Genomic DNA, 12,244 nt, shown 5'->3' with positions numbered 1-12,244 from the left:
AGCTGACTTATACATACATTTATACACATATATATACAGGGGAGAGAATGACAGAGCCAATGTGACACAATAAACAATGAGTTCTTTGTAATGTTCTTATAATTCTTCCAAATAAAAGGCTTAAAATGATGAATCAAATTATTAGCTTATTCTGTTTTTCCACAGACCTATCTTAGGAGATCATGAACTTCTCCATCACTTGAAGTATTTAACTCTTGAATAAGTGCAATGTTAGAAACAAGTGTGATATTTTATAGGAAAATACAATTTCTGAAGTTAATCATTTTATCTTTCTGCCAATTTTTCTTAAGGATGGCAAAGCAGAAAAAGCTGACACCTCTACTTCTGGAAAAGCAAGTATGAAATCAATTCTTGAAAACCTGAGTGATCTTTGGGATCAAGAGCAATATGAGTCAGAGTACAGCCTGGAAAATTTTATGCATTCTCTCAAGTAACTATCAAATATTGTAAATGCAGTTGCTGCTAGTTCAGTTACATTTCTGCTGATATTCAGCAAATTTCAAAGTTTATGGTGAACTTTTAGCTCAATGTGTAAATAGATACAAAGAATATTCAGCATAACGCTGGTTCTTGTTTCACTGGGAGGAACAAGTTATTCTCAAATATTTGCACTGTATTAAATTTAAATGTTAATGTGAAATGGTTTAAATTTTACATGCTGAATAGCTGCAGAGCAGAGGAATCAAACCAGGTTTACAAGTGCTACCATGAGGCGTTCCTACTGGAAACGAGCCTCCTATCTTTACATAGTCACTTTGTACAGGATTAATATCCATGCATACTTTAGTGTTCATGTACATTTTTTGTTTTAAAAAGAACTTGTTTTTATAAATGATTAAAAATAGGGCTTTTTTTGTATAAAAGCCTTAATGAGCCATAATTTTAAGAATAATGACTGACAATGGTCACTCTTAGAACATGAAAATCCTTGACAATGAATTGAACCAGGCCCTTGGTGGAAACCTTTATATATTTAATGCAGATGTGTAGTGTTTTTCAAATCTTTAACACCATTTTGTCAACTTTTAAAATATATCAGCTGTTCTACAGGTAATGGTCTATTTAAAGCTATCATAATAACATCCTATTAAGAGGGTGTTTTTTAATTTATCTAATGGCTAGGATATAGCCAGATTCAGAGAACATATGTACGCAATAGGTTTCGGTCATATATATATATATATATAATATATTTTTTGTAACTATGAACATATACAGTTTTCCAGAAGTAGATTTTACACTGTTTAGAGTTCCAAAACCTATGGTAAAAGGACTGTTTATTGAAATAATGCATGATTGGGAGAAATAATTCCTTATATATATACAAACATACATAAATACACATAACTATATGCACAAACATACCTATCCTGCATCCGAAAAGGTGCTTGGTATTGGCACTAAAATTATGTAGTTATACTGGGCCTGAAGCTGATTAACCAGTGTTAGAAAAGTGAGCTCAATGGTGAGGGTGGGTATATGTATATAGATGTGCATGTATGTATATGTATATAATTTTATAAATTTCACACATAAATTAATACATGCCTGTGTGCATATATATGTATGGGAGATATTTGTATATACATGTACAGGTAATCTACATCCCCAAGGTTTGTGGCTGGCCATACACATAGGCATTGGTTTAAAAACCATCAGACCTCAGCTGTAAAATAACTTTTTTCTGTTTAAAATCATTAGTTACACTGTTCTGCAGCATTTAGACATGACATTTGTCACATTTCAGTAGCTTTGACAACCATACTGTAACATTAAACCTAGCATTCCACAAGAGAATAATAAATAAGATTGAAACTGTAAAACATGCAACTGTGTGTTATTTGTAGGAAATGAGCACTAGAAAAAGCAAAAGATTGAAGTTATTAGTTCATATAGAAAGGTTCTAAAAAAGCTCAGTGCCTTTTTTCTTACTAATTAAATGGTTAATTTCTTCACTGTTTAGGAATTATATTCAAATTGTAAAAGACCAAAAAGAAACTCTTGACTTCGTATAGAACATCCACTGTATATAGCACTGAGTAGCTGAGCCAGTATACTTGAGTTGAATTTTTAAAGTTATTTATTATTTGCTATTTCCATAAGCCAGACTATTTAACATAGCTCATAGTAATTGATATTTTCTACAAATATGTAGGGAGCAATACATTAAAGAAATGTTCAAGTTTTTTCCAAATTGAAAGGACAGATCTGTAAGTCAGATGTTTAAGCAGTTTAAATTTTAAGAACAGTCTATTTCTAGAAGCAGAGACAGGGTAATGTTAATTGCCCGCTTATAGTTCCCACAGTTTTGCCTCTAAGAATAGAAATTATAGAAAAGTATAAGCATTCCATCACACATCCATTGCCTCTGAGTGGGACAACAGGGTCGGAGGTAAAAAGAAGACTTAGTGTGACTATATAACATTTAAAAAGAACCTTTTGAGTTACACAAAATTAAATCACACATTCCAGCTTTCCAAATAAAGCACAACACAAAGAGTAAAACACAAACAGTAAGAACTAAGTATTCTCAATTAAGTGACCCAGTTAGAGTGTAGTGCAGCTTAACAATAATAGATATATGGAGAAAATTGAACTGAGTAGTGAATATGATTAAATTTATAGCCGTTAATTTTGTGGATGTGATAATGTTTTTAAAAATGTATGCATGTGGGAAACAACAAACATGAAAGACTGTTAATATGTTAAGCTGGGTAATGGGTTTATGGATACCCATATTGTACTATCCTCCCCTTTTCAGTTTATTATAGAAAATTTATCATATAAAAAATTATATAAAAATAATTATATATTCAGAGTATCAGAGTTATCATTGCCTATAAGAATATTTTAAGTTTTTAGCACTAAAGAAATACTAAAATTTGGGGGTTCTGAGTATAATTTTTTGTAAATGTTTCTCAAAAAAATATTCTAGTCTTTCAGCAAGAGCTATTATAATGGTAACAAGGGTGCACGTCTCTGATCTTGGACTGACCAACCCAGTATAGTGTATCCTTATTCCTTTTAGATGGTTAAATAAGCATATTCAAAAGTAAATACTCCCATGAAGCTGTTTGAGAATGTGACCATTTACAGTTCCCCCACTGTTGCCTCTAAGAATAGAAATTATAGAGAAGTAATAAGCATTACGTCACACATCCGTTCCATACAATCTTATACTCCCTGATTAAAGACAGACCGCCTCAATTTCCCAGAATACATGCTGGCATCATTGGGATCTAAAGTGAAACTGATTGTAGGAAAATCTGTTATCAAGTGCCAGAGTACTCAGTGTGGATCCATAAATCAAAAACTTGCCAATTAATAGGAAATGTTTGCTAGTTACACAAATCAATGTCAGCCATCATCTCTAAGGAGGCAAAAATTGCCTGCTGCCTCAGGAAAGGGTTCCTAGTCTCTGGTAAATTCCCTCAAACCAGTGAAGCTTTGTTGAAGAATACAGGAGCTGAGATCCTAAAATCTCTGTTGGGACAAGAGACGTGGCTTACAGGAGAAAATTGAACAATAACTTAATCCCCTCCATAAAGTCACAAAGAGCTCATGATTCAAACAGGACTAGCATAACTGTCCAAGAGCCCAGAAACACAAAATTATCTATGAGAAATCAGAATCCCTGGCCTGCACCACAGGTAGATTTAAGGTCTGGGTTGCTGCTAAGTGTATATTGTAGGAACCACAAATCAAGAAAATAACTAAATTCTGGGACCCTAACAGAAGCAAATACAAAACTGCTCCATAGGGACAGTTTCAGATAGGGTCTCATAGAATTCCATAGAGTGAAAGATTCTAAGATTAAATTTACACACGCATACTCACACACAAAATCTACAGGAGGCAATGAACTACTGGAAAAGTCAGCAGATGCAAATAGGAGAACTAGTTCTTTAAGAACTGCATATAGAATAATCTGAAAGATCATAAAATAAAAATTAGATATAAAAATAAGGAAAACAAAAAATTAGGCAAATTTGAAAAAGATTCTATAAATGAAAAATAGTTATTGAAATTCAGAATTTGATAGTTATCAATGCATATTTGAGGAGGAGAATTTGTGAACCAGGAGACTGATCTTACAAAATCACCTACAATGGCATACAGATGAATTGATTGAAAGTTTGAAAGAGCAGGCAAAAATCATGGGAAAAGGAATGAGAGTATCTAATGTATGAGTACACTTAACAGGGGGTCCGGAAGGAAAGGGATATCATGGGAGAAGAGATAAGAAGTCACCTTTGAGTTATGTCTATTTTTTGCACACCCCTTCATCCAATCCATTTGCAAGTTTTACATCTCCAAAATATTTTCCAAATCTCTTCACTTTTCTCCATCTCCACCGCTGTCGCTGTAGTGTCCACCATCATCTTAACTCCTGGACTATTCTGTTCTAACTGGTCTTCCTGCTTGCCAAATCCTCCGGTGGCTTCCTATAACACTCAGACTGATCCTGAACTCCTTACCATGGTCTACAAGTCCTACAGGTTCTGGCCCCTGCCCACTTCCCGGACTTTGTCTCGTCATATCCCACCATATTTACCTCAGTCAAGTCAGTCTGTCCTCCTGCTTATACCTCAACATAAAACCAGATGTGTTTCCGTCTTGGTTTTGGTTCTGGCATAGCTGGGTGAATGGTGTTTTGGGGAGATAACAGAAGACAAAAGGGAGCAAATTTGGGAGTGGTAGAGGGAAGATAAGAAGTCAAAAATTATCTTTTGGTCATTAAATTTGAGATTCCTATGATATACCAAAGAGATATGTTGAGTAGACAAGTTCTAGATAGTAGATAGGAATCTAGAACTCACAGGAAAGGTCACAACTAGAGTTACAAATTTGGAAGGTCATATTTTAAGGTATGGGACTTAATAAGATGCTCCTGGGACTATTTATATAATGAAATACTATACAGCAGTGAAAAATCGGTAATAAAACGGATAAATCTCAAAAACATGGGTGAGTGAAAGAAATAGAAGGTATAGTTTGAGCTCATTTATATAAAGACTGAAAACAGGCAAAAATGAAACAACTTTAGGGATATACAGACGAATCACATATATGGTTATTTCATGTTTGAAAAATAGAAAATTAAGTGACAGTCACATGCACATTTATTGATCATTTCCTACTCTGCCAAACACAATGGGAGAAGCTCAAAGACCAGTGGAGGAAGGATACTGAAGCCAACAGCTAGTATAGTTACATTAATTTCAGAAAAAGTAGGCTTCAAGGCAAAAAGGATTACTTGCAATAAAGAGTTTTATCTCATAATAAGAAATTCAGTTAACCAGGAGGTATAACAACTCCAAATTGATACATACCTCAAGACAAAAATAGACGAAACTACAGAAATGGACAAGTCCATGGTCACAGTGAGAGATTTTAACACACCTCTTCTTAGAACAACCAGACCAGAAAAAACAGCAGGATGTAGATGATTTTAATACACTATGGCTTGACATGTACCATGTTTCCCTGAAAATAAGACTGAGTTTTATATTAATTTTTGCTCCAAAACACGCATTAGGGCTTATGTTCAGAGGATGTCATCCTGAAAAATCACGGTAGGGCTTATTTTCCAGTTAGGTCTTATTTTGGGGGAAATAGTATAGATAGATATACCCAATGACTGCAGAATGCAGTCTTTGGAAGCTTACATGGAACATTAACACAAACTGACCATATGTTGAGCCATAATGCAACTCCTGGCAAGTTTCAAGAAATTAAAATGATACATGGTGTCTACTTTCTCCACTCCTATTCAAGTAAGTATAGTATTGACATAAAGATGGATCAAAGATATCTTTGAGGTCCTTCCTAGTGCAATAAGTTAATAAAAGGAATGCACACAGCTCAGAAATAAGAATGATAACTGTTTCTACTTACAATGATTGTAGAAAATTCCAAAGATTCTACAAAATGGCTACTGGGAGTTAAGCCAGTTCACAGGCTCAGTATACAAAAAAAAAAATGTATTTCTGTATGTACCAGCAATAAAAAATTGGAAATTGAAAATTTTAAACATACTTTATATAACAGCACCCAAAGTCATAAAGTACTTAGGTATAAGTCTTACAAAATATGTCTGTGTGCTGAAAACAACATGCTGAGGAAAGAAACCAAAAAGACCTTGAAAAATGAAGATACATAACCATGTTCATGGATTGAAAACTCACTGTTAAGATTTAAGTTCTCTCCAAATTGATTGTAGACACAAAACAATTCCAATCAAAATTCCAGAAGGATATTTTGTTAAAATCAATAAACTGATTCTAAAATTTATGTGGCAAGGCAAAGGAACTAGAATAATCAAAAACAACTATGTAAAAGGAACCGTTGGAAGACTTAACATTGCTAGTTTTTAAAGTCATTATAAACATATAGTAATTAAGACTATAGTATTGGCATAAAGATTTATCAGTGGAACAGAATTAATTGCCTACAAATATACTACAAATTGACTATGTGTCAATTGATTTTATACAAAGGTGCTAAGGCAATTCTTTCAAAAAGTGGGTATCCATATGCTAAAAAAAATACCTTCAAATATACCTTATATCTTACACAAAATTCAATTAAAAATTAATCATGGACATACTTGATAAACCTATATCTGTGTAACTTCTAGAAGAAAACAGCAGAGAAAATTTTTGTGATATTGGGTTAAGCAAAGATTTCTTGGCTATAGTACCAAAAGCATGATCCATAGAAGAAAAAATTGTACTTTAAAAAAACTTAGAACTTCCACTATTTGAAAGACACTTTAGAAAAAATGAAGAGCCACAAAGTGAGAGAAAATATTTCCAAATCACATACTCGTATCTGATAAAAGACTTATATATAAAGAATATATAAATAATTTCCAAAACTCAGTAAGTAAACAACCCAATTTAAAAACAAGCAAAAGATCTGATTAGACACATCAACAAAGATGATATACAGAAGGCAAATAAGCACATGAATGTGTAGTGGTGTATTACACACCTATGAGAAGGGCTCAAAATTTGAAAAACTGACAACACAAACTGCTGACAAAGATGCAGAGTAACTGGGACACTCATACGTACACTGCTGTTTGAAATGCAAAATGGTATAGCCACTTTGGAAAACAGGTTGGCAGTTTCTTATAAAGTTAAACATAAACTTACCAGATAACCCACCAATCCCATTCCTAGGTATTAACCAAGTGTAATGAAAACATGGCCACACAAAAATGTTTGTAGCATCATAATTCATAATAGGCAAAGGATGCAAACAACCCCAATGTCCATTAACTGACAAATAGATAAAATGTGGTACGGTAGTCCCTCCTCACCTGCAGTTTCAGTTACCCACAGTCCAAAAATATTAAATGGAAAATTCCAGAAGTAAACAATTCATAAGTCTTAAATTGTGTGCTGTATTAAGTAGTTTGATGAAATCTCATGCCTCCTGCTCTGTCCCCCTGGGATGTGAATCATTCTTTGGTCCAGCCTATCCATACTGTATACCTGCCTGCCAATTAGTCACTTAACTATCTCAGATATCAGATGAACTGCCTTGGTATCACAGTGCTTATGTTCAAGTAACACTTACGTTACTTAATAATGGCCCCAAGTCATTCACATAACTTTTATTACAGTATAATTGTCCTATTTTATTAGCTATTGTTAATCTCTTACTGTGTCTAATTTATAAATTAAATTTTATCAGAGATATGTATGTATAGGAAAAAACATAGTATATGTAGAGTTAGGTACTATCTGCAGTTTCGGGCATCCACTGAGGGTCTTGGAACGTATCCCGAGGGATGAAGGGGGACTCCTGCATGCATATCTATACAATGAAATATTACTTGGCCATTAAAATGAATGAAGTACTGATACTTGCTACAACATGTGCACCTTGAAAACATTATGCTAATTGAAAGAAGTCAGTCACAGAATACCACATATTATATGAATCTATTCATACAAAACATCCAGAACAGGGAAAGCTATAGAGAAAGAAAATTAGTGGTTGCTTAAGGCTGGGAGTATGGAATAGGTGGATGATTGGTAAAGGGTAGAGATTTCTTTGTGAGGTGAGGAAAATGTTCTAAAATTGACTGTAGTGATGGGTGCATATATCTGTGAATATGTTAAAAATCACTGAACCCGTACCCTTAAAAATAGGTGAATTATATGGTATAGGAAAAGAGTTTCTAGGGAAACCCAAAGAAAAGGGGAGACAAAAACAAGGATACTAGAGGAAATTGAAGCCCCCAACACCTACAGCTACAGCAGACATTAAACAGAGCCTAACTCACAGCCAGATAAACATAAAATCTCACACTAAAAGGCTCTTTACTATCTCAGTTACTATTTCCCATTACATCATGTCCAGCTTTCAACAAAACATTACAAAACAAACTAAGGCAAGAAAAGACAATCTGAAGAGACAAAGCAAGAATCACTACCAGACTTACATATGGCAAAGATTTTGAATTATGTTGAAATTTTTAAATAACTATTATTAATGTATCACAGGTTTTAATGGAACAAGTGAATAATGTTCAAGGACAGATGGGTAATATAAAGCAAGAGACTGAAACTATAAGAATTAAAAGGAAATGCTAAAAATAAAAAACACTAACAAATGAAAAATATCTTTGATGGGCTCACCAGTGGCCTTGATACTGAGTCAGTAAACATGAAGATAAGTCAATAGAAACTTCCCGAGCTGAAATGCAAAGGGGGGAGAGAGGAGAATGAAAAATACAACAATATCTAAGAACTGAAGGACACTAACAAACAGATTCATACCAGAATATCAGAAGGGGAGAGAGAAAGAAGCAAAAGAAATATTTTAAATGGTAATGAGAAAATTTTCTAAAAGTAATGTCAGAAAGCAAACCACAGATCGAGGAAGCTCAGAGAACAGCAAGCAAACGAATAAATACAAAACAAAAAACAACAACAAAAAACAAAACCCTACACCCAGGCATATATTTGAACTGCAGAAAACCAAAAACAAGAAGACGGGTAAAAACCACCCCTGGTTTTTACCTATAAAATACAGGTTTTTACCTATAAAGGTTTGTACCGATAAAGGAACAAAGATAAAAATTACATTAGACTTTTCTTAAAACATGCAAGAGTGAAGTGGAATATTTAAAGTGGTGAAAGAAAAAAACCCCACCAACCTACGTTTCAAGCAAAATTATCTTTCAAAAGTGAAGGAGAAATAAAGACTTAAACAAAAACAGAGGGAATTTGTCACCAGTAGACCTGCCTTGCATGGAGTGATAAAGGAATTCTCCAGAAAGAAGGAAAATGATACAGATCAGAAACTCAGATCTACACCAAGAAAGGAAGAACATGAAAAGGAAAAATTAAGGTAAAATAAAGCCTTTTATTCTCTCCATTCTTAATTGCTCTAATAGATAATTTCAAAAATACCAACAATGTATTTGATGAGTAAAGCTTATATATAAGTGAAATGAATGACTGCCATGTCATATGGGACAGGAGAGAGGAATTAGAAATGTCACAAGGTATCTGCATTACCCATGAGGCATGCTATAGTGTTATTTAAAAGTGGACTTAGAAAATGACTTCCTGTCAAGATGGTGGAGTAGGTAAACAGTTTGCCTCCTTCCATGACCACATCAAAATTACAACTAAATCATACAACCACCACCCGTGAGAACCACCTGAAGTCTACCTGAATAGAAGTCCTATAACTAAGGATATAGAGAAGAAACCATATCAACACTGACAGGAGGGGCAGAGATGTGGAATAGGCAGGTCCCACACCCACAGTGTGGCAATTAAGAATCAGAAAGGAGGGGTGGCAGGTTAGCTCAGTTGGTTAGAGTGTGGTGCTATTAACACCAAGGTTGCCGGTTTGATCCTCACATGGGCCACTGTGAGCTGTGCCCTCCTTTAAAAACAAAAAGGAATCAGAAAGGATATCTCGGCTATGGAGGTCCCCCTTGAGGAGCAAGGGGTCTCAGCCTCACACCAGAATTCCCAACCTAGGGCACCAGTCCCGGGAAGAGGAGTGCCCATAACATTTGCATATGAAAACCAGCAGGGATTATGTCCAATGAGACGTATCTCTTGAGAGGCCTGTGCACAGACTCACTCCCAAACTTACTCGCTCTGAGCTCCGGCGCTGGGGCTGCAGCTTGAACAGTACCGGGGATATAAGGGAAGAACTAAATTGACTAACTTCAGGGCGAGGGCTGGAGGGGCAGGGATAGGGCAGTTCCTCATTATTCCTTTGTTGAATTCTGCTCTCACCTGTCAGCAGGCACAGGCAGGTGCCAGTAGGTGCCAAATCTGTGCTCTCCATTAACCCGGCTAACACTGTTCTCTCCCTAAGACCCCACCCCACCCAATTACCCCCTTTCCCCCAAATACAGAGTTCAAAATACTGAATACAAGGATGCTCAGTGAACTTGGGGGAAGAATAGATGAATTCAGTGAGAGCCTCAACAAGGAAATAGAAACCATAAAAAAAAGGTCAGAAATGATGAATAGAATAATTGAAATGAAGAATACATTAGAGAGAATCTAGGTATAAAAGGCTGGTTCAACATTCAAAAATCAATTAATACAATCCATATTATATCAACAGGCTAAAGAAGAAAAATCACAATCTTATCAATAGATGCTGAAAAAGCATTTGACAAAACCCAATACCCACTCATTATAAAAACTTGCAAATTAGGAATAGAGGGGAATTTCTTCAACATACACCTAATATCATACTTAATGCTAATAATATAGATGCTTTCCTCTAAGATTGGAAATGAAGCAAGGATATCTCCTCTCACCACGCCTATTCAGTATTATACTGAAAGTCCTAGCTACTACACTTAAAAGAAAAGATACAGATTGGGAAGGAAGACATTAAACTCTCTTTTTTCTGCAGATGACATAGGGTTGTCTATGTAGAAAATCCCAGAGTCAACAAAATAAAAAACTCCTGCAACTTAAAGTGATTATATAGCAAGGTCACAGGATATAAGGCTAAAAAGGACATCACTTTCCTTTATAGCAGCATTAGCACCCAAAAATGAAATCTTAGGTATAAATCCAAAAAATATGTGCAAGACACATGAGACAAACGAAAATTCTAATGAAAGAAAGCAAAGGAGAGCTGCTTCATATTCATGGATAAGAATACTCCATATTGTTTAGCTGTCAGTGCTTCCCAGCCTGATCTATAGATTCAATGCAGTCCCAACCCAAATCCCAGTAAGCTATTTTGTAGATATTGACAGATTCTAAAGTTTGCATATAAAGTTTTAAAAACCTATTAATAGCCAACATGATACTGAAAAAGAACAAAATCATAGGACCCACACTACCTGACTTCAAGACCATCTAAAGCTACAGCAACCAAGCCAGTGTGGTACTGGTGAGAGAACAGACAAATAGGTTGATGGAACACAATATAGAGCCTAGAAATAGACCCTCATAAATATAATCAACTGGTCTTGGACGGAGGAGCAAAGGCCGTACAATGGACAAAAGACAGTTTTTTCAGTAAATGGTGCTGGAACAACTGGACATCCGCATGCAAAAAAATCTAGACACAAACCTTACACCTTTCAGAAAAATTAACTCAAAATAGATCATAAACCTAAATGTGAAACACAAATCTGTGAAACTTCTATAAGAGAACACAGAAGAAAATCCAGATGATCTTGGGTTTGGTGAATTTTTAAACACAACATGAAAAGCATGGTCCTTGAAAGAAAAAATTGTTAAGTTGACCTTCATTAAAATTATAAACTGCTCTGTGAAAGACTGTGAAGAGAATGAAAACAAAAGCCAGAGAAAATATCTGCAAAACACATAAAGAACTTTTAACCAAAAATATACAAAGAACTCTTAAAACGCAACAATTAGAAAACAACCCAAGGTTAAAAAAAAAAAAAAAAAATAGCAAAAGATTTGGAAAGATTTCTTGTCAAAGATAATAGAAATGGCAAATAAACAGATGAAAAGATGCTCAACATTATACATCACTAGGGAATTGCCAATTAAAACTGCACACCTATCAGAATGGCTAAAATCCAAAACACCGAGACACTAAATTCTGACAAGAATATAGAGCAACAGGAACCCAGGGCTGATGGGAATGCAAATGTGCAGTCACTTTGGAAGACAGTTTGGCTGTTTCTTACAAAGCTAAACATAGTCTTATCATATGATCCAGCAGTCATACTCCTAGGTAT

At 34.9% G+C, this 12,244-nt stretch overlaps 1 protein-coding gene across 1 annotated transcript in view; it reads left to right on the top strand.

Annotated features, from left to right (window-relative positions):
- BTAF1 (B-TFIID TATA-box binding protein associated factor 1) overlaps positions 1 to 591 on the top strand; it is an 84,577-nt gene extending 83,986 nt beyond the window's left edge. The window contains exon 38 of the mRNA XM_019739276.3: positions 312 to 591. Within this exon, the coding sequence (XP_019594835.1) occupies positions 312 to 455 (144 nt within the window). The 3' untranslated portion in view covers positions 456 to 591. The remainder of the gene's footprint in view (positions 1 to 311) is intronic.
- The last annotated feature ends 11,653 nt before the right edge of the window (positions 592 to 12,244 follow it).

Source organism: Rhinolophus sinicus, chromosome 15 (assembly GCF_057876585.1).
Source record: "Rhinolophus sinicus isolate RSI-liver-muscle chromosome 15, RSI-T2T, whole genome shotgun sequence".
Lineage (NCBI taxonomy): Eukaryota > Metazoa > Chordata > Mammalia > Chiroptera > Rhinolophidae > Rhinolophus > Rhinolophus sinicus.
This window is presented reverse-complemented; position numbering and strand designations above follow the sequence as displayed.